The following is a 26,392-nucleotide window of genomic DNA, read 5'->3' on the forward strand; positions in this document are numbered from 1 at the left end:
TGGCGGCAGGGCTGAGGCTGAGCGGGCCCGGGCTGGGCCCGCAGTCCCGACCGCCCTCCGCCCGGGTGTTGCCGAGCCCGGGGGGAGGAGAGGCCAGGTAGCAGCGGGTGTTGCGGTCCCGGCTCAGAAGCCGGAGGGTTTTGGGGTGTTTTGGTGGATTTTTCGGCAATGTGGGTGTAGCTGAGCGGGGCGGGGGGGGGGGGGGGGGGGGCCTGTCCCGGCCCCGGCGGCTGCAGGAGGCGGTGAGGGGAGTGACTTCGCCCCCCTCCCCGCCTCGTTGGGTGCCTGACAGCGGAGGGGGTGCGAAATATCCTCGCGGGTGGGAGCCTTGGGCTTTTCCTTGGATCTCCGAGCCTCTCGTTTGGATCTGGGAGTCGTGTCTGGGTCGTCACGGGAGCTCAGTGAGGGAACGGGCGGGAATCAGGCACGGGGAGGAGGAGGATGAAGAGAAGGGGTTCAGCCCCCGTTTCCTCACAAGCTGGGTGTCTGCCGGGCAGACCCTGAAGGGCAGCACCAGCAGCCTCTGGACTTTGTTCTGCAGCTCCCAGAGAGGAATCATGGAATCATTTAGATTGGAAAAGGCGCGCTTTTCCTCTCAGACCCTGCAGAGAAGCACTTAAGAGGAGGCTGATTGCTACCCGGGGTGGATTTCCAGCGGGCGCCAGAGGTGGTCTTCAGCAAAGGGTTTGAGATTGCGGGGGAAGGAAGGCTGCTCATTTAAGAACCTGTTATGATAATGGAGGACCAAAGGGTTTCCCCGATCAATAGTGTGTCTGTCCCGTGGTAGCTGGTCACGGTGAGCCAGACAAAGCCCGTCTGGCTCTTCACCCTTCGATTCTTTCAGGGTAGTACCGGGGTTGGGATGATGCTCCCAGTGATTTGCATCTGTCTTGATGTGAGAGAAGACTTGGGCTGGACTTTACCACTGCGTTTCAGTCCTGGAGAGCTCAGCGAGGACTCTGAAGTTCTGCTGCTGAGTAACAGCTTCCTTTTTTTTTTCTTTTTTGCAATGTTCTTTATATTGCTTGGTGTGTAGAGAAAAACAGCCGCTTGTGCAGACAAAACGAAGTGAAACAGGCAGGAGGTGCAGATGGCGGCAGAGTCAGAAAAATAGTAACAGTCACCCCAGAATTGGGACTCCTTTGAATTTAAGCATTGTTTGTTAATCAGGGTGGAAGAAGTGGCCACTTGGCTTTTGTAATTCTTTATCGTGTACGAGTACAGTTCCAGGGCGCGGCAATACCTGCATGGAGATATTTTGATATGTAGATTTACTTCTGAATGAATAGTACATCTGAAAGAAAAACAGGAAAAGGAAACTGGCGAGTAGGTGCAGCTTAGAAAGAAATGATGGCAAAGTAGTGAAACTGGAATTGCAGAAAAAAATTGCAGCTACCAAGACTTCATAGATACAAGTGACCTGTCTTCCCTGGATAACTTCTGGTGGGAGCTTGTATAAAGAGTCTCCAGCTCAGAATTTGTGTGAAAATTGTATTTTAAAGGACTGACGTTTCTCTCCTTCAGCAGAACATGCTGTTCTGCAGCACATTTCTCTGTTATCAAGAAAGTAAATTTTTATTAGACAGCAAGTGTTGGGGTGTTCAAGTGTTCTGCGCCAGTGTAGGTACAGAAAACATGCTCAAATGCTTGGAAAAATGGAAACGGTTGGCTCTTTATAGCCTGGCAGTAAGTAAATGCTTCTGATGGCAGTTGTGATTCTTTAGTTTTCGTATGTTTGACTAGGCTTTTTGCTTTTTAAATTTAGGTACTTCAGTTTCGTACCTTATGACTGGCTATACAGGGTGTATCACTTGCATCTTGTCCTGACGTTTATTTAAAACAAGTGGGGTTCTTAAATTGTCTTAACTCTGCTGAAATGCTGGTTTTTGACAACCCTTTCACCCTTGTGCTGATCCAGTGCTGCACGGTCAGGAAGTAAAAGGTATACCCTTATACTAAAATCCCCAAGTACTTTGTTCCATCCAAACTCCAGGTTTCTCCTTCTCAGAGCCTGCTCATTTGCAGGCATTTAAAGGATTATATTTCCCTAAACTATTCTAGGGGTACCTGATGGGAGACCTTGTGCTTTTGTGCTTTGCACTGTTGGGAAAGCGTTGGGGAAATTTCTGCAAAAAAGCTTTCTAGGGCTCTAGGGCAGCTACAGTCTGGTTCACAAGAGGGATCTGAAATCTAAGAGGTCTTCTGCTCTGGATCCTCCTTCCATTAATATTTCTGCCACGGAGCACTAACCTAGAGCCAAGGAATGGAGCTGGCTGCGAAAAGCACGGGAGGTATCTGGAGAGTCTGGTCTGCCTTTCCAAGGGGTAAGGAAGGTTTTGGCAAGAGCACTGTCCACTGGGCTCTTTTTCCAGTGTGGAACCATAATCCTACTAACAACTTCCTTCTTCCACGTGGTGCCATGCTAGGATTAATTTTATGCCTAAGGGGAAATCCCCCCGGTGCTGTCTTATAACCAGCTCTTCTGCAGCTGATCAAGCACTGCAGGTTGACTGCAAAGCCAGGATAAGATCTGTGTAGGGACAAGTGAGGACTCTTGGTGTCTTGCTGGTCCTGTGGCAGTACCGTCACTGCCTCGTGGGAAGATATGGATTTGGTCCCTGGGCGCTTCAGGACTTGGCTTTGGGGACGCTGTTGCTACTGGGCATCCCCAAGAATCTCACAGGAAAGACATCTCAGTGGATGGCAGCAGTTGAACGTAGGTCATAGAGTCATAGTCATAGAGCTGTCCAGGCCGGAAGGGACCTCCAAAGGTCATCTAGTCCGACCTCCCCGCAGTCAGCAGGGACCCCCCCAACTAGCCCAGGTTGCCCAGGGCCTCATCGAGCCTCTCCTTGAATATCTCCAGGGAAGGGGCCTCAACCACCTCCCTGGGCCACCTGTTCCAGTGCTCCACCCCCCTCACAGTGAAGAACCCTCTCCTAATCTCCAGTCTAAATCTGTTCCCCTCCAGCTTGAAGCCATTGCCCCTCATCCTGTCACTGCAGGCCTTTCTAAACAGGCTCTCCCCAGCCTTCCTGTAGGCTCCCTTCAGGTACTGGAAGGCTGCTATTAGGTCTCCCCAGAGCTTCCTCTTCTCCAGGCTGAACAACCCCAGCTCCCTCAGCCTGTCCTCGTAGCAGAGGTGCTCCATCCCCCTGATCATCGTTGTGGCCCTCCTCTGGACCCGCTCCATCAGGTCCATGTCCTTCTTATATTGAGGGCTCCTCTGTCCCCACCACAGGGCAGGGAAGTCCCTGGGAGCTGGGAATGCTGAGGGGCTGCCCTGGGGGGATGGAGGGGGGGGCAAAAATGTTTCCTCAGCGTGGGGTGCTGAGCTGTGGGGCTGCTGGGCTGAAGCAGGGAAGGCTTTAAGAGCACTGAGTCATAGGAGTTGGTGCCTGACGTTTCCATAGAAATGGGATCAGCTGCTAGGGGTGGGGAGTCCTCGTTTGTCCCTTGGCTCCACTGCTGCGTGGTTCCACCGTGAGCTCACACTACAGGGGAACCTGATTTCTTGCTCCGTGTCCCTCTGATATCAGAGGAGCTCAGGCAGCTCTTGCCAGAGGGCAGGGAGGAATTTTGCTTGGGTCTGTGCTTGGCTGCAGTGGTCAGACCCTGTGTGTTTGCTCTGCTGCCTTGCTCTTTCATATTTCAGGCATCTAATTCCATTTGCTTATCACCAGCTCCCAGGTAGCTCCAGAGAGGTGAAAACTGGTTGTAAACTGGTAACAGATAAGGGAGGACAGGAAGCAGTAAGCATGGAGCGATCCAGAGGGAGAGGACAAACACTGAACATCTAATTTTCTGTACTCTCAACATGCATCCCCGAGTTTGGTCACGAGTGTTGCCCTGAGCATGGACGTGGTGCCTTCTGATGCTCAGCCTCTCAGAGTTTTTGTTTTTTGTGCTTACATCCCAGTAACTGTTTTGTCATCTCTGGATAAATAGACATGTGCAAGCTCTAAGGATGGAAGATGGAAGACATCGTTGCCCCACTCTATTCTATTAAAGGAAATAGCTTTACTGTGAATATAATCTTTCCACACAAAGGCGTCGTGCCTCCTCAGATTGTCTTTGAAGCCTTTGCTCTCCTCGTAATGCAAAACAAGCACAAGCCTGTCTGAGAAGCAGCGTTACAGAGTCTTGCTGATGCAAGGTGTCATTGTGTTTTGCTACAGTTCCTCTTGGCTTGCGGCCCTGTTGGCCACTGAATTACCGTCCCTGTGGGCTGTGTGAGCAATCCACATCTACGTACTTGTCCTTTCTAGTGTTTCCTTGCTTATTTCCAGGATGCTGACTTTAGAGCCCAACAGCTGTTTCCTAGGGGTTGTTCCTGAGAACTGGTACCCTTGGGATGTGCTGCATCCTGTGCTAGCTCAGTCTGGGGTTTGACATATCTTCTGCTCCAGCTGAGTGAGAAACATTTGCAAGCAACAGCAAACACACTGAGCTGCCTGTTGCTTGGACCCTCGTAATTCCTTGGTCTCCTCAGTATTACGGCATGGTTGGTGACAAATACTCATCCTGGCAATATGGCTTTAAAATTAATTAAAAATTAAAAGATATGACGGCTTGCTGTCATGTAGGAGAAGGGATTTTCTGGGTGATGCTGAGAAGAGATGAGGGTTGTATGTGTATTGTTCTCCCCGTCTTACTAGCTCAGCCTACCAAATCCTGTTTGAAGAAGCTGTTTGTTCACTTCTGCGTTCAGATCCCAGCAGGCTGAAGCACCCACTTCAGTGCTGTTGAGAGCTCTGGCCCTTCCTTCCAGGGAGAAGAGAGGAGGGGTGATTCCTGGGAAAGCTTCCAGCACTGGGCTGACTGTGGAAAGAGCTGGGCTGGGTGCCAGCCCTCGGGAGGGAGAGGGAGCTCACAGAGCTGATACCACGAGTGTATCGGGCAGGGGCTGGTATAGCTTGTCCCTTCCTCAGCGTCTTGCTGCTGCTCCTGTTTTGGGAGAGAAACTGGACAGAGCTGGGGCCAAGCAGTGACTCACTGGGAGAGTTGGTACAGGCTCTTCCTGGCCTTTTGATAGTATTTGGCAGGAAGGAATGTGACATATGTCAGTGCTTCTGGCTTGGAGGAGGAGGAGGAGGAGTTCCTGCCTGTGTTAAGGGGGAGGGGAGGTGTGATCTCCGGGTAAGTGAAGATAAGGGAGGATTTGGGGAAAATCAGTGAGAAGAGTCTCCATGGGGAGGTAAACTTGTGATCTCTGTGTCTCACCTAGCAGTCTCCAGTCCTCCTTCTAGACGCTGCAAAATAAACTGCGCTGTGTGGGGACCATGGCTACAGACCCACTCTCGGAGCTTCAGGATGACCTGAACTTGGATGATACCAACCAGTCCCTCAGCCAGCTCAAACTGGCCTCCATAGACGATAAGAACTGGCCAGCAGACGAAGCCCCTGCTTTTCCCAAAACAGGTAAGTATTCTGATTGTTTGAGGTCTGGGTTTTGGCCAAAAAGAAATGGTTTGTCCTGCAGCATTGTGGTCATATCTACATATACAGAGAGCCCCAGCTCCATTTGAAAGCTTTATAGACTCATTAAATCTTGCGCCACACCCAAGTGAATTAGCCCAGCCATTGAACAGCACTAAAAAGCTCAGAGCCAGCTGATGGAAATAGAGTCTTCTGTGGCTGGCTGCACTTTAGTGCTGACATACAGACGTGCTGTAAGTCCTTGAATGTCCTCTGTTGTGGTCCCTTGAAGGATAGTTTGGCCTTCTTGAGTGGAAGGGTCTTGAACTTCCGTGTGGGAGGTGGGCTGGAGGTCCGAGTTGTTGCTCTGAAATCCTGTGCTATGGGACTGCAGCCCAAAGAGGTTAGGGAAATTAATTCCATGGCATATAGGGTGGCCATCTATCAAGGCATGATTTTAAGATCCTCCTGCTCTAAAAAGCCATGATGGTGCCGTTGGCCCTTGGTTTTGGTCTTTGTCAATGTTTGTGACGCATCTTGTTTATGATACATCTGAACAGTTGTTTTTGAGAGGGTATACGGTGTGAGGGACATGTATGGACCTCATAGGGTTGACAGGTCTCTTCTGAAGCCATTGCTGCTCTTGCCCACTCAGAATGTCAAAGGTGGGTTTCCAAGGGGGACATACATTAGTCCCTCCCATGTTAAAGAACCATTTTTTCTCATCCCTCTACCTGTATTGTACCCCATGCCAAGGTGCTTCAGATCCCTTCTTCTAATTGCCCGTTCTTGTGTTTTGTGCAGAGGACTCCAAAGGCTCCCCCGAGCCCGTCACTCACCTGCAGTGGGATGATCCCTATTATGATATCGCCAGGCACCACATCGTGGAAGTAGCAGGTAATGGTCTTTCTGATTTCTCTCTTGATGTCTCTGCAGCTGAGCTGAGCATTAGTTCCTCCCATGTTAAAGAACCATTTATTCTCATCCCTCTACCTGTATTTGTATTGTACCCCATGCCTAGATGTACCCCATCTAGAAGAAGATCCCTTCTCCTAATTGCCCGTTCCTTGTGTTTTGTGCAGAGGACTCCAAAGGCTCCCCCGAGCCCGTCACTCACCTGCAGTGGGATGATCCCTATTATGATATCGCCAGGCACCACATCGTGGAAGTAGCAGGTAATGGTCTTTCTGATTTCTCTCTTGATGTCTCTGCAGCTGAGCTGAGGAAGGGCCTTTCTAATGGGGGTTATGGGGGCATCTGCTGTATGCCAGGCCCAAGTGGCAAGGACAGCTGGCAACATAAACAGAAGAAACTTCTTGAATGTTTGCAATAAATGTAATTTTCCACTTACCTCAGTTAAACTTGCATTCCTTCTCTCTCACCGTCTTTGATTATGTTATTAGTGGGACTCGGTTGCTTTTGCTGAATTTTTTTAGATGTGGCCCTTGGCTATATCCTGAGCCCAAGTTGTGTTTTTTTGCATGATAATGCTACAGAAGTGACCTTGTTAGGAATTAGGGCTGCAAGGTCTTCAGCTGCCAGAGTAATCCACAGTAGGTCTGGCAGCTCTCTATTTATTATATCTGAATGGCCAGAGCTCACCATCCTGGCCAGAAACAGCATCTGAAATAGGGGGAAGAGGCCCGTGTCCCACTCCAAGGAAGGACCTGATCATTCAGGGTGACAAGCATTCAGATTTTCTTTGTGTGGTTGTCTTATCCATATTATTTTAACTATAACTAACCCTTGGCAACTTACTGCTGGGACCTCCATAAGAAAAGGTTTTGGAGGTAGGTTTTAGGTTGCTGTGGTGAGTCTGAGGGAAGGGTAATCCCAGTTTGTCTTGCATTTCTGGTTTAAAAAAAAAAAAAGCACCTCTTCAGCCTGTTGTGACTTGATACACACTTCCTCCTTGGCTATCTATAGCCATCTCCTACCCCTCCCATTGCCATTTCTGTGTACCTTGGTCACTGCCCCACGTGTGAATTTGCAGGGAAGCAGAGGCACAAGGTGGAGTCCTCCTGATTTAGGGTTGTTCTGCAGCAGGGTTTGACCATAGAGGGAAGATTCTCAGCCACTTACCTTGGTAAGAGTTGTCCTGACATCTTTTCTGGGATGTCCTCTAGAATGAGCTTTCTTGTAACCTCTCACGTGTGATCTTTTGGGGAACAAAATGATAATGGTAAACTCAAAAGTAGTTGTCCTTTGTCTCCTCTGTTCCTTTGGCTGACAGGTCTGCTGTTCAGCATTTGGGCCATTAATGTCTCGTAGATTTGCCACAGGTGCTTTCATTTGCAAATGTGTTAGTAATCTTCTAATCCTTGGGGCTGGAGTTTCAGGAGTGAAGCCGATGGGGGTCTGCTCTCTGGTCTCCCTGTTGTTGAAACTGGGAAGGGACAGACGTGTGGACTCCACCATTTGGGTGATTTTACCTAGAATATTCGCATTCGAACGGCAGAGGTAACTGGTGTTTCTGGACTAAATGTGTTAGTAATCTTCTAATCCTTGGGGCTGGAGTTTCAGGAGTGAGGTTGATGGGGGTCTGCTCCCTGGTTTCCCTGTTGCTGAAACTGGGAAGGGACAGATGTGTGGACTCCACCATTTGAGTGATTCTACCTAGAATATTCACATTTGAACGGCAGAGGTAACTGGTGTTTCTGGACTCTGGGAGTTGATGGGTTAAATGATACTGTTGTTGACTTCAGACAAAGTGCTTAGCAGAGAGCTTAGATCGGAGACATTGATAAGGCTGGAATGTCAGCCCAAACCAAGGATGTACTTTGTGTGCTGCCTCCTGACTGAAGCACCAGCCTTTCTGCGGCATTTCTGTGCCGAGGTAACAACATACTCTTTTTTTTTTCAGAATATTCGCATTCGAACGGCAGAGGTAACTGGTGTTTCTGGACTCTGGGAGTTGGTGAGTTAAATGATACTGTTGTTGACTTCAGACAAAGTGCTTAGCAGAGAGCTTAGATCGGAGACATTGATAAGGCTGGAATGTCAGCCCAAACCAAGGATGTACTTTGTGTGCTGCCTCCTGACTGAAGCACCAGCCTTTCTGCGGCATTTCTGTGCCGAGGTAACAACATACTCTTTTTTTTTTCACAAGCTCTCTGAATGGAGTATCACTCCAGTGGAGGTGTGTCTCAGTGGCTGTTGGAAAGCAGCCATTTCACACGTTGTTTAGGATAGCAGCTAACTTCCTGAAAGGATTCTGGGGTGGTCTGATGGCTGACTGGGAGGTGTTTCTGGATTCCCAAAGAGATCTCTTCCCCGTTGTGATTTAAATCTGTGTTTCTAGTGAACTCTCTGCCCCTGTCCTGTCTCTTTGTAGCGCAGAAGCAGCTCGGAGAAGCTTCTGAGCTTCTGTTGTTGGCTGCTTCTGGCCACTTTTCACCAATAGCTGGTTTTTCTGAAAGCCTGTGATGGTCCCCCACACACAACGTGGTGTGATGCCTTTCTTGGCATCCGAAGAGCTAGTAACAGTGGATTTGCTGCCACATGGTTTTGAGGCTTGCTGATGTCTCATCTCCTAAGCTCAAGACAGTGGATTTGCTGCCACATAGTTTTGAGGCTTGCTGATGTCTCATCTCCTAGAAGCAGGATTTATGAAGGTGATCCAAGGGGTCTAAACTGTAATCTGGGCTCTGGGATGAAGCTGTTTTTAAGGTTTTCTCGGTCAGTAATTAGTAACTGTTGGGAGAATCAGACAGGGTGATGTTCTCTGGGCTGTCGTTGGAGGCAAACAATCTGGGAAAATCTGGGAAAATCCTATTAGAAGTAGCCCGGAGAATCAAAATCTCACTGGAGGATTAAAATGGAACTGTTGAAGTCTGGTTCTGCTGACAAATTGTGCTTCTCAGCACCTTCGGGTGCAATGAATGCTCCCGCGCTGATCCCGAAACAAAAGAGCTCCACCCTCGTTTTCTTGTAAATATTAGCAAGTGGCAGCAGACCAAGGGTAGTTTTATCCATTCTGCTGATTTATGAGCTTTCTCTTCCCTGTCCTTCCCTGTTCTGCACTTCAGAGCAGAAAGCATATGGCTAATTCTGTTCCGCCTTCCCTGAAATATATTCTGGGATGATGATGCTATTTTGAGGCAAAAAAAGCAGAAGGCTAGTTCCCATCCTCAGGCTGACCTCTGTGATCCCAGGGTTATCCTGTGTGGCCAGAAAAGTAATTGCTTCTTGCAGGATGGGTTCAGAGTGTTAATAACTTATTAAATGCCCAGTTTTGATGACAAAAAGTTAGTGTGTTCATTTTCTAGCTGACCTTAATTTCTGATTCAGGTCAAGGCATGCTGGATTTGAATTTAGCTATCTGGCCTGAAGAGGGAAAAAATGTTGAAAAACCTTTTGCAGAATTTGTAAGAAAAATATGGGGTTTGGTTTTTGTTTTTCTACTTAAAAATAGTGCAGCAGTTTCATGGAGAAAAGGGGGTTGGTTTTGTTTTTTCACTTAAAAATAGTGCAGCAGTTTCATGGAGACTGTCCTTTTTGCCCTGTGCTCCTGTGACTGGGATCTTCCTGGAAAAGGCTGTCTGTGGGAAGATTGGAGCCAAAGGCATCCAGACCACAGTTCTGTTGTCCTTTTTGCCCTGTGCTCCTGTCGACTGGAATCTTCCTGGAAAAGGATGTCTGTGGGAAGACTGGAGCCAAAGGCATCCAGACCACAGTTCTGAGGGACTACCATGGCATTGTTATGAACCAGAATATTTTAGTTGTGGGAAAGCTTTTGGTTCTGGGATTCAATCCTTTTCTGAAGTAAAGAGATGATACTCTCTGTATCCTTTCAGGCCTGCCTTAGGGGTTGTGTTTCATGCAGGCTCTGGAGAGGTCCCTGCATGGTTGTGCTGAGTCCAAGTTCCTCTTTTTGTGAGCCTCGTAGCAGAGAAATTAGTCTTTACACGTGGCTAGAAGCTGGAGCAGAGGCAACTTGATTTCACTACCCAAACCACTTCTGCAAAGTGTGGTTTTTTTCCTTGCTCACGTCGCATAGCATTTGGAGGAAATGCAAACGTTTGGTTGAAGGCTGTTGAGGAACTATCCCAAATTTCTGTTACGTTTAAGTGTTTTGGTCTCCTCCTACTAATTCTTACATGGCAGAGGTGCTGCTTCCATCTCCTTCAGGCTTGAGGCAGACTGGAGTGATGTGATCTTGGCTCTGAATTTCAGCAGAGGCTGAATTGCAAGAGGTACAGCCAGCAGCTAGTGAACAGTCTGAAGGAGGTCTCTGGAGATGGCAGTTCCTACTGGAAACCTGGGGCTGTGTGGGAAGAGCAGGGCTCTTGACAGCTGTCTGCCAGTGTGTTCCTCGTTGTTCTGCCCAGTTTGAAATGCTGGTCTTGCTTTTGTGGTCAGTATGAAAACCTGTAGCTATGAGGTGCATCAGCGTATTCCCATTTTACACAATAACTGGCTTTCTTCCTTTTGGGATAAGAAAACTGGGGCTCAACCTGTGATTGACATATGAATTCTGTGCTGCTGTGGAGGCTAGAAGTTGGCGTAGTGGTTGTCAGGAGAGTGGCGATCACTGTTTACTTCGGCTATGGAGACCCTGCCCAGAGACTTCAAAGATTTGCTGAAGCTTGGAGCATGTTTCTGCTGGTTTTTGTGGGCAGTCTGCTGCTTCCCACCATTATTTGGCAGTTTGCAGGGCTGCCCTCCCAGAGGAGGTGTGATGGAGTGTGTGTAATACCTGAGATCGAAGTGGCAAAGCGAGATGGAGAGCTGGGGGTCTACCTTCTTGCACGTTCCTAGATTGAAGCTGCAGTTTCAGCAGTGAATTTTTTTTTTTCCAATGGTGAATCTGGCACCAAACCTACCACTAAACAGGCAAAGGCAGAAGTCGCAGACAAAACTTGTGTTGAAAGGATGTTGCAGTGCATCTTTGGTGGCATTATCCACCAAATTGTGGTGTTAGCCACCCATTAGGGCTCAGCAAAAGCCTCTAATAGCATGATAGCAAGGGATCTTTTCCCTTCCAGTATGGTACAGTATTATTGGCTCTGTTAATATTGGGTGCCTGCATTTCTGCTGCTTTTGGATGTAGTTTCTGACTGACTTTTTCACTTTTTCTTTCTTTTTTTTTTTTCTTTTTTTAAAGAGTATTTGCATGATATGGAATGAAAAGCTGCTTCTGTAGAATTGGTCCCATCTAGAGCAAGCCCAGCTTGTGCACCATGTTTTGACATGCCATTCTAAGGGATTCTAAATGTCAAAGGGAGACCAGGGGAATGGAGAATTTCTTTCTAGAGCTCTGCTCAGGCTCCTGCCTTGATAGGCCCATGTGGGTCTGTTGGGCATATAACTGGAGGAGTGATGGAAAAGGGCTGGCTGTGGCAGTAAATGTCTTTTTAGACCCCTCCCAGCCCAGAGAAACCCTTTTTCTTTTTTCTCAGCTTTTTTTTTTTAATTAGATGCTTTTTTTTTTTTTTAGTAATTGCTTCTTGCAGGATGGGTTCAGAGTGTTAATAACTTATTAAATGCCCAGTTTTGATGACAAAAAGTTAGCATGTTCATTTTCTAGCTGACCTTAATTTCTGATTCAGGTCAAGGCATGCTGGATTTGAATTTAGCTATCTGGCCTGAAGAGGGAAAAAAATGTTGAAAAACCTTTTGCAGAATTTGTAAGAAAAATAAAAGGGGGTTGGTTTTGTTTTTTCACTTAAAAATAGTGCAGCAGTTTCATGGAGATTGTCCTTTTTGCCCTGTGCTCCTGTCGACTGGAATCTTCCTGGAAAAGGATGTCTGTGGGAAGACTGGAGCCAAAGGCATCCAGACCACAGTTCTGAGGGACTACCATGGCATTGTTATGAACCAGAATATTTTAGTTGTGGGAAACCTTTTGGTTCTGGGATTCAATCCTTTTCTGAAGTAAAGAGATGATACTCTCTGTATCCTTTCAGGCCTGCCTTAGGGGTTGTGTTTCATGCAGGCTCTGGAGAGGTCCCTGCATGGTTGTGCTGAGCCCAAGTTCCTCTTTTTGTGAGCCTCGTAGCAGAGAAATTAGTCTTTACACGTGGCTAGAAGCTGGAGCAGAGGCAACTTGATTTCACTACCCAAACCACTTCTGCAAAGTGTGGTTTTTTTCCTTGCTCACGTCGCATAGCATTTGGAGGAAATGCAAACGTTTGGTTGAAGGCTGTTGAGGAACTATCCCAAATTTCTGTTATGTTTAAGTGTTTCGGTCTCCTCCTGCTAATGCTTACATGGCAGAGGTGCTGCTTCCATCCTCTTCGGGCTTGAGGCAGACTGGAGTGATGTGATCTTGGCTCTGAATTTCAGCAGAGGCTGAATTGCAAGAGGTACAGCCAGCAGCTAGTGAACAGTCTGAAGGAGGTCTTAGAATACAGCAGCTAGTGAACAGTCTGAAGGAGGTCTCTGGAGATGGCAGTTCCTACTGGAAACCTGGGGCTGTGTGGGAAGAGCAGGGCTCTTGACAGCTGTCTGCCAGTGTGTTCCTCGTTGTTCTGCCCAGTTTGAAATGCTGGTCTTGCTTTTGTGGTCAGTATGAAAACCTGTAGCTATGAGGTGCATCAGCGTATTCCCATTTTACACAATAACTGGCTTTCTTCCTTTTGGGATAAGAAAACTGGGGCTCAACCTGTGATTGACATATGAATTCTGTGCTGCTGTGGAGGCTAGAAGTTGGCGTAGTGGTTGTCAGGAGAGTGGCGATCACTGTTTACTTCGGCTATGGAGACCCTGCCCAGAGACTTCAAAGATTTGCTGAAGCTTGGACCATGTTTCTGCTGGTTTTTGTGGGCAGTCTGCTGCTTCCCACCATTATTTGGCAGTTTGCAGGGCTGCCCTCCCAGAGGAGGTGTGATGGAGTGTGTGTAATACCTGAGATCGAAGTGGCAAAGCGAGATGGAGAGCTGGGGGTCTACCTTCTTGCACGTTCCTAGATTGAAGCTGCAGTTTCAGCAGTGAATTTTTTTTTTTCCAATGGTGAATCTGGCACCAAACCTACCACTAAACAGGCAAAGGCAGAAGTCGCAGACAAAACTTGTGTTGAAAGGATGTTGCAGTGCATCTTTGGTGGCATTATCCACCAAATTGTGGTGTTAGCCACCCATTAGGGCTCAGCAAAAGCCTCTAATAGCATGATAGCAAGGGATCTTTTCCCTTCCAGTATGGTACAGTATTATTTGCTCTGTTAATATTGGGTGCCTGCATTTCTGCTGCTTTTGGATGTAGTTTCCGACTGACTTTTTCACTTTTTCTTTCTTTTTTTTTTTCTTTTTTTAAAGAGTATTTGCATGATATGGAATGAAAAGCTGCTTCTGTAGAATTGGTCCCATCTAGAGCAAGCCCAGCTTGTGCACCATGTTTTGACATGCGATTCTAAGGGATTCTAAATTTCAAAGGGAGACCAGGGGAATGGAGAGTTTCTTTCTAGAGCTCTGCTCAGGCTCCTGCCTTGATAGGCCCATGTGGGTCTGTTGGACATATAACTGGAGGAGTGATGGAAAAGGGCTGGCTGTGGCAGTAAATGTCTTTTTAGACCCCTCCCAGCCCAGAGAAACCCTTTCTTTTTTCTCATTGACAGCTTTTTTTTTTTAATTAGAATCTACTAAACTTTCTTTTTTTTCTAAAGAAAAAAAGCTATATGTGTGTTGATGATCTAGATGATCTTCAGCTTATTAGTGCAACTTAGCTTCTTGCAAAACAGTCTGCTGGATGTGTTATCCCTATGGTATGATGCCATTCTCAATACACGTCTGAAGTTCTTCGAAGGACCTCAATGTTCAGAATTAATTGCATTTAACCCTTTTACACATGGCAGTACAGCAGTTGCCATTTTAGTGGTAGGGGAAGCGTACCATTAAGGGCCAGAAATTTGTCTGGGGTTGTATGGATTTAGTTGCAGGCTCAAGAAAGAGACTTGGGAATCATGGGTTGCTGTTAACAGCCTCTAATTGTTAGATAAGGTTGTTTTGGAGAGGAGCACTGGGGGAAAGATGAAATAGAAGGAGCTTGACTGCTACAAGACTAAGTGCAAGCAACTAAATGCATCCCAGCAGCAATCTGGTGAGACTCAGACTTTATGCTCACTGTTACTTTCTGGGAAAAGGTGCAAAGCTTGGCTTGCTATAACTTTGTTTCTGTTCCTCCAGACCAGGGTGCACTTGATGGGGCCCAACCAGGTAGGTAGTTTGTTTTTTTTTTTGTGGCACTAACATTTGGTACTGCAGATCATGGTATTCCTTTAGCATGACTGTGGCCTGTAGCTGGACTGTCTCAGGGGAGCCCAAACTTTGCTCAGCCTTCAGGCTGCACTGGCAGCTTTTCAGGAGTCCAAAGGCTGCACAAAACCAGTGATCCGAGGGCTGCGCCTCTGCCATCGGGCACAGCAGAATCATCTGAGCCAAATTTGGCCTGTGGGCTTCACCTTGGGCACTTTGGGGCTCTTGAATCTCAGTGGAAATAAATCCTCTTCCTCTTCTGCCGTGGTGGTGGCCTGCTTGGACCAGTTTGGTTTGAACTCAGATTTACCTCCTTGTCATGTGTGCTTTGGAAGTTCATCCTAGGATTGCTTCCTGTTCCTTCATCTGATCTGCTGCTGTGCTCATGTGCTGAGCAGCTGGCTCTTAAACTGGATTCTCCACCTGAAAGCAACTGTTACCTATTTCCTGGCCGTTTGGCTGCAGAGATGTTGTGTTTTGATAACTTGTTCCTCATTCTAGCCTGGGGCTGTGCTAGATCGGCTCTGCCCTCGCTGAGCGTTTGTTAATCCTCTTTGAACTTCAGTCCCAGGCCTTAGGAATTTGGCTGCCAGTGCTTTCACACTTCTTGATGTAGATGAAACCCTCTTTTGGTGTGAAATTCTTTCTGCTCTTTCTGAATAGCAGTCCAAGACTTTCTCAGAATCCGTAGAAATGCTTATCTTCACTGCCTCACTACGTGGGCTTTTCTGCCCCATTTTTCCTGCTCTCAGGCATCTTCCCATTTTGCATTCTTTAATCTGACCCTCTAGTGCTTTTTTGTGTCAGGTAGGGCTGTAGTCACTTGGTAAGACTGTATGATTCTGGCAGTGTTGGGATAGTGGGAACATCTAGGTGGAAGATGACATTTATGAAAATACTTCTGCTTTGAACTCCTTACTTCCTTTTCCTGAGGGTTTAAATCCACTTTGGAATTCAACAGATAACTGAAATCTACCAGCTATACTTAAACACTGCCTAGCTGTGTCGTAAGCTTGGCAGGAACCTGAAATTACATTAAAGAAGTTTTTTGCTGATGGTGTCTCTGATAAACATCCTAAGCTTTGTGAAACTTGTGTAGTAACGTTCCAGAACTATGTAGTGGTGTTTTCACCTTGTCCCTGAGCTCTGCTAACTTTGCAGTTTCACCAATAACACTAGCTTACGGTGGCAAGTTTTATCTGTCTGCGTTCTTTTAGCATCAAAGTACCAGGATCTTCCCATTTGAATCCTTCATCGAGGTGGGCCCTCAGCTGAGGGTACCTGATGAAGGTAGGAATGAGCAGGGTCCCTTGGGCTGCAGTTTTGCTGCCAGCTGAGTAACATGATGGCCTCCAGTCATGGCATAAAGGCTAAGTGATGTATTTCAGGAGAAACACCTAGAAATACACAGCAGCATTTCCAAGTCAAGCTTGTATTTTCCTTATTGGCTTTATAGAGTCATTAAATGCAGAGTTCTGTCTCAGGACAGTATTGCTCCCTTGATATGCATTTCTGCTCTGGTATGTTTGCGTTGCTGCAGGCCGCAATCTGAAACATTAGCCTCAGTATTTAAACTTCAGCCCTTTTAGAAGTGTGGTCCTGCCCTGATGGCTCAGAACCACAGCACTGATGTTCTTCCTTGCCCCTTGTCTCAGAAGTGCCCTGGAAATGAGAGGAGAAATTGTGTCTGAGCCTTAAAAGCACCATAACAACATTCAGGAGAATTACCGTGTCCATTAGTGCTACAAGTCAATACCTCTTTAGATGAGCAGCACTCTTGACTGGATAGGCTTTGCAGATTGACTGCTGTCTTGCTCTTTGTTGTTAAAAAAACAATATTTGACTTATATCCTACAGGGAGGTAGTTTAATTCTGGTGCAGATTGAGTATTTTTAATGTATTAACTTACAAAGGTACAATATCTGAATTATATCCTATAGGGAGGTAGTTTAATTCTGGTGCGGATTGAAAGTATTTTTAATGTATTAACTTACAAAGGTATGGCCGTTGTTGGGGTGCTTTGTGAGCACTGACAGTGTATAATTGCTGCTTTGTTGGTTTTCTGTTAACTATTGAGCATTCCTCATCGGGGAGAGGTAGGAGACAGCCTGAGAAGCTGAGTGATTACTTGGTCTATACTTGTGTTCAGTGGAAACTTTAGCAATTTGCAATTTCAAACAAGAGGTAAAAACCTAGATACGATTAATATTGCAAAGAGGGGAGCAAACAGCTCAAGGGATGAAGCATCTGGGAAGGATCAAACACGATAAGAATCTGGTCTGAGGTGGAGGGGCCACCTGGAGGCAGTTTCCTCCTGACAGTCAGGAATGAATGGAATGGGCTTTACATTCTTGTTTATAAGTTGGAATAACTGATTGTTCACCCTTGGTGCTTAGGAGGTGAATTTTGTGATGTCTGGAAGAACCAGACTGGTCTGATAGATGTCAGGTGGAAACAGGAGTGGCGGTTGGTTGTTTTGAAAGTGTTGTTGACAGGCTGAGCTCAGAGTGAAACCCAGAACTCGTAATGGGCGTGCTGGCTTCTGTGTAGGTCTCATGCATAAATTCATTCTGATTTGGAAGGCAAAACGGGCCACTCCTTTTTCATTCATCTGGAGGACTATAGACTATCTTTTGATGTACTTGGCCTGGGGAATTATCCAGGGGAAATACACCATCTCCCCTTTGGTAGAATCATGGATTGTCTGTTTTTTCTTTACCAGCGATCCCAGATCTTTTTGCCAAGGCTACATAAGGAACTAGATTCTAGACTTCAAATAGACCCTGCCACAGGCTTTCATGTCACTCCAGAGGAAGGTGTTTAAGCTGTGTGGTTCCTGACTTGTGACTTATCAGGTCTGGAAATCGGTGCCCAGGAGCCTGAACTGAGCATGTGGCCACACGTAACATCGCATGAACGTGGTGCTGTACTGCCGTTCTTCACAACCAAAGCTTGCCTTGATCAAGCTTGCAAGCTGCTTCTGGCCCTCAGATCATCCACTCTGGTGTGAAATGCAGCCTCTCACCTAACTGAAGAGAGCACTTATTCTGACTTTAGCAAAGATCTGTAGTCTTTCTGACCGTTCTCTTTCATCACTGCAAAACTCAACGGATTCTCAGATGCTGCCATCTTCTTCTGTGCAGGCAGGACTTTGTGTCTTCCAGATGGAGACATATGAGTGGCTCAAGACCACTAAGAAGAGTCACAGTATGCCATAGTTCCTGCCTGAGACTTTGTAGCCAGCACCTTTGTTTTATAGACAGCTTATGAGCATTAGACCCAACCCTAAAGCACATAGCGAGGTACCAAGAAACTCTGGGCTAGGCAGAGAGTGGGCTACCGTGGGATATGCAATGTGATGTTGGTCTTGTGGGCTGGCTGTGACTGCATCTGGTGGTTCCAGATAAGCCTTGCATCACTCTCTCCTAGTCCTGCATTCTGGGTCATGCTTCCTCCCTGATCGCCCCTTACCTCCGCATGTGTATGTCAATGTGATGGCCGATGCCACCCCTTTCCTAGCCTGTCCCTAGTGCTGTCTCGGTGTCCTTAGCTTTTGTAGAGGTTCTGGCTTGTGTGCATCAGTAAATTCTGTCTCGTGTTGTCTGGTGAGCGACTTGAAAATGGGACTTGAGAGGGGGAAAATAGAAGGGAAGAAGTAGAAAGGGCATCTGTTCTTCTGGCCAGGATGGGGGTAAAGGAGAGTTAGCAGCATCTTAACGTTGCGTCTGGTTGTATGTGAGTTCTCTGTCTGCCATTTGCAGCACCAGGTGGTCATCTGTGACAAACAGGCAGTGTTCCTGGAAGCCACAGGTTTGAGATGTCAGTTGTTGCATGGCAAGTGTAACCAAGCAGTGGTTGAGGGCCAGAGCCCATGCAAAGGTGAGAAAATGGGTGCATGCTCTGAATAGTGTAAATGGAAAAGGTATCTTTTAAGGGGAATGATGTATTTCAGGGGTGTCCTGCGTAAGTAGTGATCCTTGCTGCTTTTCTGTGCTGTGGTCTGTATGGGATGGTTGTGCCATGGGTGAGGGAGGATGGTGGTGGTGTGTATAACCTCAGTAGCCCCTTCTACTGCTCCATGCTCCTTTTGCTCAGCAGGAAAACATAGCTCTTGGAGCAGGATATCTTTTAAGGGGAATGCTGTATTTCAGAGGTTTCCTGCGTAAGTAGTGATCCTTGCTGCTTTTCTGTGCTGTGGTCTGTATGGGATGGCTGTGCCGTGGGCGAGGAAGGATGGTGGTGGTGTGTATAACCTCAGTACCCCCTTCCACTGCTCCATGTTCCTTTTTCTCAGCAGGAAAACATAGCTCTTGGAGCAGGGTGAGTAGCAAGAAATTTGGAAAGACTTTCACCCTTCACACTAAAGGAGCCATCTCATCTCCACTGCTGCTAAAAAGCAAATCATCCCTATGGAAATGGATTGGGTGTTATGTCGGGGAGAGAACCAGACTTTCCCTCAAATTCCCTATGTCCAAAAGATTTGTGACCTGGTTCTAACTTATCTAAATCTCACAGTTTTGCTAACATGTCTGCTGAGCTTGGTCATGCCCATCTGCTTGGGTTTTGTTCATGGGGCTGAGATCTCTGCTGGCAGAAGTCCACTGATGTATGAAGACTTGCTTTGGGGAAAACTTGGCTTGTTGTCTCTGAAGCCTCAAGTGGTGGCTGGGAGTGTCCTCCCTGAGATAAGGGTGCTTTATGGGTTGTGTGGCTCCAGAGGGACGGAGACTGCTTGCTTTCTGCAGGGTTTTTACACAGAAAGCTTTGTTTGCAGCTCCTTCCAGCTCAGGTTGGAAAAATTATCTCTGTGGATGGAAAAATCCAGGAGGCAGTGAACAGCTTGTTTGGCAATTTCCTTGGAGAATCCAGCAGCCCTTCTTGGCCCATTTCTAGAAGAGGCTTGTGATGATGCTTGCTTCTCGTCTTTGGGATGTGACTGGGACTGCCCTGTTTCTAGGAATTTCTTGGTTTCCATGGCATGAAATGGCTTTGTTCTGTGTGCAGGACTAAGCTTTAGGTGAAGCAAGAAGCAAACGCACCAGACCACAAACAGTTGCTCTGGGATTGTGTGCAGGATGGAAGGAGTGATGGTTGTGCCTGTGAGGAGCAGTTTTTGCGGTGTCCCCCTGGGCAGTGGAGCAGGATTAATGCTCTGGGTGCTCTGCTCTGTACTTGAGGCCTCCATCCCTACATGCCTTGAGGCACCCTGGCTTCCAATCCTTCCCCTTCTTTTAGGGCTGGAGCATGGACTCCTGTTTTCCATTTACATTGTTGACTTGCCTGGCCCTTCATGTTCAGGTTTCTTCTTCCATACTAGGCCTGTGGTAACTCTGCTGAAAATCAGGTTTAGCTTTGCTGGCAGCTGTGGCAATCCAGATTTCTGCGTTTTTATGGTGGTTTCCCATTCTCTGTTTACCCCTTGCTGCCAAGACCACGATGTAGTCCTTAAACTCCCTGTAATCTCTGGCATTTCATCTGCAGGTGATGACAAATATGGAAGGAAAGTCATTTTGTTCAGTGCCTGCCGGATGCCCCCAAGTCATCAACTTGATCACGTGAAACTGCTGGGGTGAGTAGTGTTTTAGGAGGCTGCTGCTAACTTCTTAAGCCTGACAGAATTCCCAGGTGCTGGATTCCTGGGGCCAGGTCTCTCTGCAGTAGCTTCTTTAGCTGGACATAAGACTTTAGTCTTCCCAAAGGGCTTGCCTCCTTTGCTGGGGATGCAAGTCCTTTGTTACGGCACACAAAAACGAGGCCCAAAGGGAGGAAGAGCCTCTCTGTGGCAGAGCATGAAGTGAGTTCTGCAGTTGTCTCTTCTCAGGTACCTGAAATTCACACTGGACCAGTACGTGGAGAGTGATTACACGCTGGTGTACCTTCACCATGGCCTGACCAGTGAGAACAAGCCATCCCTGAGCTGGCTGCGGGATGCCTACAGGGAATTTGATCGCAAGTGAGTTAAGGCTGCAGCAAGCAAGGATGTGACATCCAGTTCTGTAGCCTAATCTTGTGGAAAGCTTGGTTCCTCTGCTTAAAGTACAGCTCATCCTTACTTAGCTTCTCTTGGCAGGTACAAGAAGAACATCAAAGCCTTGTATATTGTGCACCCCACCATGTTCATCAAGACCTTGCTGATTCTCTTCAAGCCTCTGATCAGGTAAGAAGCAGTGTAGGAGGCTCACCCACATCTTCACACTGCAGGGGAATAACGGGGGGCACTAGATGAGCCCAGGCTGCTGAGCCTACCCTGGAGTCTCTCACCCTGTGCCATCTCCTCCTATTTCTCAGCTCAGAAATACTCAGACATAGGAAGTATTGCTTTGGGAACCTACAGAGTTTGCAGCTCGGTGCTGCTCCCTTTTATCCAGCCAAGTAGAAGTAAAGTGTTGCAGGCTCTGCTAATAATGAGAAAGGAAGCGAGAGCATCCGTCCTAATTCCATTTAATTCATTGTGTTGATGCTGAAATCCTAACTCTGTAAAATAATTGGGGAAAAAAAAACTTTCTCCAGCCTACTTAGGAAGGAGAAATCCGGCGTTTTAGGGAGCCTGCTGCTGCTAGAGTTTCTAATGTGACTTGGAAAGTCTTGTCATCTCCTGGTAAAATATATGGAATTGGAGAGCTGTGTGGGTCACATCTGTGCTGCTCAGCCATACCTGCCCCTTTGCCCCATTGATGTCTCTTGCAGACCCCTGCTCTCCTCACCTGCAAGAAGTCCGTTCTGATACTGGGTTTCCTGATTCCTCACATACCTACTTTTCTCTTGTTTTTCAGCTTTAAGTTTGGACGAAAGATTTTTTATGTGAACTTCCTTAGTGAGCTGGAGGAGTATGTGAAGCTGGAACAGCTGGGGATCCCAAGCCAAGTGCTGAAGTGAGAGTGCTGCCTGTCTCCTGTTTGCTTAGGGCTCTGTGAGAGGGGACTTTTCTGGCAGAGTGGCAAGGGGAGGGAGAGAGATTCCACTCGGGCAGTGGTTTTGAGAGAGTGGTGACAAATTGCCTTCAGGACTGTTGTTTCTCTCCTGTGTGTCCTTGGCCCCAGTGCCCAGTTCTGTCCTTGAGTTAAAAATCCTCCTCTGGTGGAGCACCAGCCCTGCCTCTCCCATTCACCCCTCGGGGACTTCCTGCAAGCTCCTGACCTTAACACTGACCTGGAGCTCGGGGGGAGCATCTGCTGTGTCTGGGCACCTGCTTTGCTCACTCTGCACAGTTCACCTTGTCTTTGGGGCTTCCCAAAGTTGCCACAATCTTGGTCCTACCAGATTGATTTCCTGTCCCTAACACACGGAGGCAACTGTCTCATCTCAAGCAGTGCTGTCCAGCCCCCTGCCCACACTGTCTGTCATCCTCAGCTACTCCAGCTCCTGATTCCAGATAAATATTCCTTTCTCCCTGCTTTTTTTTTTTTTTCCTGGCAACCAGACGTTTGTTATATTTCCTCTGTGCTCCACAGCTGCCTGTCCTGTATTTGCATAGATGGAATCTACCATGCTAGGCTGGAGCTGTTACCAGTGGGTGTGCAGTGCTGGGTTCATGCTCATTCTGGGAGGTGGAGTGGCTTTTTACTAGTCTATGTTTTGCCCCAGATACGATGAATATCTGAGATCCCTGCAGAAACCCTCACAGGTGCCCCAGAAGCCAATGCCCCCGCGCCCACCGCTGCCAAACCAGCAGTTTGGAGTCTCTCTCCAGCAGTGAGTATCTCTGGATTGTGTTGCTTTTACCCTGACTTGCTTGGTGTGAGCTCACTGGATTTAGAACTGAACAGCAGCAAAAGTGGCTGTAAAATTTCTTGCAGTTCAAACTTCCTACAAAGCTTTAATCATTCTTCTGAGGAACTCTGCACTTGTGTCCGGATCCTGGTTGACTCAATTCAGTTCCACCCTCTTGATTCCCCAGCTAGATTGTATCTAAACTAGGATGAGGCTGTTTCTGCTGCTAAGGGTCACTAAGGGAGGAGCAAAGTAAGGGCCATGAGGACAGCTTTATGCCACTAGAAACTTCCTTTATGCAAAGGAAGTCCGTAGGAGGCTGATGGAGGTGTCTTTAGGGCTATGGTATTTTTTTTTTAGATTTTTCCATATCACAAATGCTATTTTAAAAGCACTTCTGCTCACCCTTGTACTGATTCCCATCCCTCATTCCTGCACGATGACACAGCCAAACACAGACACTGGCAAGAGCTAGTGCTACTGGCTAAGTGGTGAAGGTATTTTTAACTTTGAGTGTGATTTTGCTTCCCTGGGGAATGAGGAGGAGCCGGTACTGTGTGGCCAGACAGATGCTCTGAAGCAGTCTGGGAACATGTTGCCCAGCTTCAACACAACATTTCCAAATGTAAATGTAAGTGCTGTGTGCCAGAGCTTGTCAGCAGCCTGAGAAGGGTGAGCAGCTCCATGCTATCAATCAGCACAGACCATCAAATAGGAGGGTGGCAGCAAACACTTTCTTCCCTGACAACCACTGGGTTGATATTTTTTCCATTCCAGCAGTGGGGTGGGTAAACTTATCCCATATATATATATATCTATATATCTCTTGTGTCAGCTTCTTTCATCCCTTGCTGCTATGAGGAGGCAAAAAGGAAGCTTAGTCCTTTTCAATCCTATCTGGTAGAGCTTGTGTGGGCAACTTCAAGACTCAGGGGCTGCTTGCAGGGCAGGGAGGACCAGGGATTTGTAACGTTTTGTCTCTTCCTGCAGTCTCAGGGAGAAGAGTGCTGATCAGTCTCCTGTTCCTCTGGTGGTCAGAGACACCATTGCTCATCTGCAGGAGCACGGTAAGTGTTCAGGGGAAGCTGCAGCCCCTCTTAATTCCATATCAGTGGCCTCTCTTCCAACCAAGTTCCTGTTGTGGTAAGATAAAGAAGAACAGCAGTTTAGAATGGAAAGGCCTGAACTAGGTGAGTTAGACTTCAAGAGAGATTGTGAAGGGCTTAGGAGACCCTCTTTCTTCCAGTAATCCATACTCCCAATTGTATAAGAGTAGCAAAATACTCCTTGTATCCTTTGCCTGGTAGTGGAAAGAGACAGAATTGCAATACTCAAACAAAGGGACTTGTTGACATCTGTCTGAACGCCTCACAGCATGGATTTATGATCATGAAGACAAGCATTTAGAGACTCTGACGTGGCTGATCTTTCTTCTCCATCTGCTCTCACTTCACAGCTCTTACTACAGAGGGGATTTTCCGGAGATCAGCAAACACACAGGTTGTCAGGGAGGTCCAGCAAAAGTACAACATGGGTAAGTGCCCAATCTCAGCAGAGCCCCTCTCGTTCCCTAACTACTGCTGTCCAGCTGGAACTGTGTTGGAACTAGTCCATCGTGGCTCCTCTCCTTCTCTGATAGACCTCTAGGTGAGGCCCCGTGAGGGTATGACCTGAGTTGCAAAGGGAGAAGCATCTGGTACTTCTGCTGTCGTGGAAAACATGTTCCTTCCCATTCACATTCCCCTTGCTGCCCTTTTCCTTCCTGAAAATTTCCCTGTTTCTCAGGTTGGGATATACCATCTTAGTCTGGTTATACTGAAGGGACTGAAGATGACCAGGAAGAAACTTGGTCATCTGTGTCATTTGATGACTTTTAAAGATGTATTGCTGGATTCAGCAGTGCTTTGTGTTTTGGGACACTTTTTTCCACTCTGCTGGAAGATGTGGTGCATCAGTACCCTGTGTTCTTTAAAAGAATGCCTCCCTAGTTCTGGGCTCTGACCACCATGGCCCATTCTTTGTCTGGAGAAGGTCCTGCTTTGGCCAGTGAGCACTGAGTCTCTGCTCTACTTTCTCAGGTGTGCCTGTAGATTTCCAGCAGTATGAAGACGTCCACCTTCCTGCTGTGATTCTCAAGACCTTCTTCAGGGAGCTACCTGAGCCCCTCCTCACTTTTGGCCTCTACAGTGATGTTGTCAACTTCCAGAGTGAGTCATAACAAGGGTGTGCTACTCCCCGAATGTTGCACTGGCCAAGGGCAAAGATATCTTTGCGGGGGGCAGTCCTGTGTGGGATACCCTGTGACTGCAAACAGGGTTTTTGGCAGGGTGGGTGCTGAGGATTCCTCATGGACCTGCTTGTCCTGTCTCTCTTGATTTTTAGATGTGGAGGAGGTAAATCGTGTGGATGTCGTTCGCAAAACACTCCAGACTCTGCCAGAAGAAAACTACCAAGTGCTCCGTTTACTGACAGCCTTTCTGGTGCAGGTGAGTGGGACAAACTGGAAGCAGGACCTACCAGTGAGCTGCTCCAGAGGTGGGCAGTCGTATTCCAGTTCAGTTGCCAGTGCCTTGCATCAGCTTTTTGAGTGCCTGCTCCCTCTTTTCCACTGAGAGGAAATGGGTCTCTAGCTTGGAAATTGCCTTTCTTTACTTTATGTTCTTGTTAGACAGAGATCCAGGATGATCAGGATGAACTAGCCTAAGGGAGTTGCTTTCTCATAACACTGAGAGGTGCATTAAGCCCATGTGGTTGGTATCAGGGAGGCTGAAACCTCCCCAAGATGGAGGTACAACTGCAAAATAGCTGAGTCGAAAATTAGACTAGAAAAGGGGTTTCAAACCCTCCCAACAGAACTTTCTGCTGCCAGGGAAGCCACTGCAAGGCCATTCTAGCAAGAGGGAAGATTTTGTTTTGAGTGGTAATCTGGACTGTAGAGGTACTGGCTGATGGTGCTCTTGGTCCTATTGCTATGATATGGCCTGGTGGTTAAGCCACACCTCCTGAATGCTGGATTCCACGTGTATTTCCCCCAGACATCTTCTGGCATTGGGCCTTCAGCTTCTCTCTTCCCATTTGCCCTTGGGAATCTGTCAGCTCTGGCTTTGGGGAGGGTAGAGGGCAGCTGCTGTGGTGTTCTGTAGGATTCACAATGGTCTTCTTTCCTTCCCACATAGGTCTCTGCTCACAGTGACAGAAACAAGATGACAAACACCAACCTGGCAGTTGTGTTTGGTCCAAATCTGCTGTGGGCCAAAGACGTAGCCATCACCCTGAAAGCCATCAACCCCATCAATACCTTTACCAAGTTCCTGCTGGACCACCAGAAGGAGCTCTTTGAGGATGTGGAGGCCTGAATCCAGGCCAGGCCACACCAGCACACTGTGCCCACCTTCCCACCTTCTTTCCCACCTTGTCTTGGAGCTGTTTACAAGCTGTCTCCAGTGCAAAGGGACCATTGATCCTCTGGGTGATGAGCTGTGGGCTGTGGAGATGGTGGAGAGAAGCGTGTAAGTAAGAGAGCAGGAGACCTGCTGCTCCACGTGGGGAGGGGAGCTGGTCTCCCAGCTGCTGAGAGTGGAGTCCTAACCCACCTGCCAGTCTGTGCAGCTCCTCCAGGGAGGAGGAGCTGCACAGGAGGACTCATCACCAGTCTGGTGCCCTATCAGATGACCTGCCTTCCTTTCCTCCTTCCCTCACCTGCAGTTTTTCTGCCCCTCCTGCTCCCTTCCTCAGCAAAGATCTTCTTTAAGCTCCCAGTAGCTCCCAGCTCCCTCCTTTTGCCTCAGCTGGGCTGGCTGGGTTTTTTGGCAGAGATGTTCTCTGCTGTGAGTGCCATCTCTTGGCGCTGAATGTGTGTCCTGCCTTTCCCTGGAGGCACCTGTGGCAGGGCAGGGAGCCCTCGTGCAGCAGGCTAGCTGGGTTTTTTGGCAGAGATGTTCTCTGCTGTGAGTGCCATCTCTTGGCGCTGAATGTGTGTCCTGCCTTTCCCTGGAGGCACCTGTGGCAGGGCAGGGAGCCCTCGTGCACGTCCTGCACTTGCAAACACCCCTCTAGACCCCCTGCTTTTGACA

General features: G+C 47.7%; 1 protein-coding gene across 6 annotated transcripts in view; it reads left to right on the forward strand.

Moving 5' to 3' along the window:
* The window catches only part of ARHGAP1 (Rho GTPase activating protein 1), a 26,603-nt gene extending 382 nt beyond the window's left edge, over positions 1 to 26,221 (forward strand). For 2 of the 6 annotated variants that reach the window (XM_014950359.1, XM_014950362.1), the window contains exons 2-13: positions 5,231 to 5,421; positions 6,223 to 6,315; positions 20,091 to 20,178; positions 20,431 to 20,562; positions 20,680 to 20,766; positions 21,383 to 21,481; positions 22,194 to 22,301; positions 23,310 to 23,386; positions 23,776 to 23,853; positions 24,398 to 24,526; positions 24,702 to 24,805; positions 25,496 to 26,221. In XM_014950359.1, the coding sequence (XP_014805845.1) occupies positions 5,283 to 5,421; positions 6,223 to 6,315; positions 20,091 to 20,178; positions 20,431 to 20,562; positions 20,680 to 20,766; positions 21,383 to 21,481; positions 22,194 to 22,301; positions 23,310 to 23,386; positions 23,776 to 23,853; positions 24,398 to 24,526; positions 24,702 to 24,805; positions 25,496 to 25,675 (1,314 nt within the window). In that variant the 5' untranslated portion in view covers positions 5,231 to 5,282 and the 3' untranslated portion in view covers positions 25,676 to 26,221. Of the gene's footprint in view, positions 1 to 953; positions 978 to 3,951; positions 5,140 to 5,227; positions 5,422 to 6,222; positions 6,316 to 14,540; positions 14,571 to 20,090; positions 20,179 to 20,430; positions 20,563 to 20,679; positions 20,767 to 21,382; positions 21,482 to 22,193; positions 22,302 to 23,309; positions 23,387 to 23,775; positions 23,854 to 24,397; positions 24,527 to 24,701; positions 24,806 to 25,495 lie in introns of those variants that run through there. The other 4 variants (XM_014950363.1, XM_014950361.1, XM_014950360.1 and 1 more) reach the window with 4 other exon arrangements.
* Positions 26,222 to 26,392: the final 171 nt, after the last annotated feature.

Source organism: Calidris pugnax, unplaced genomic scaffold (genome assembly GCF_001431845.1).
Source record: "Calidris pugnax isolate Ruff unplaced genomic scaffold, ASM143184v1 scaffold68, whole genome shotgun sequence".
NCBI classification, from domain to species: Eukaryota; Metazoa; Chordata; class Aves; order Charadriiformes; family Scolopacidae; genus Calidris; species Calidris pugnax.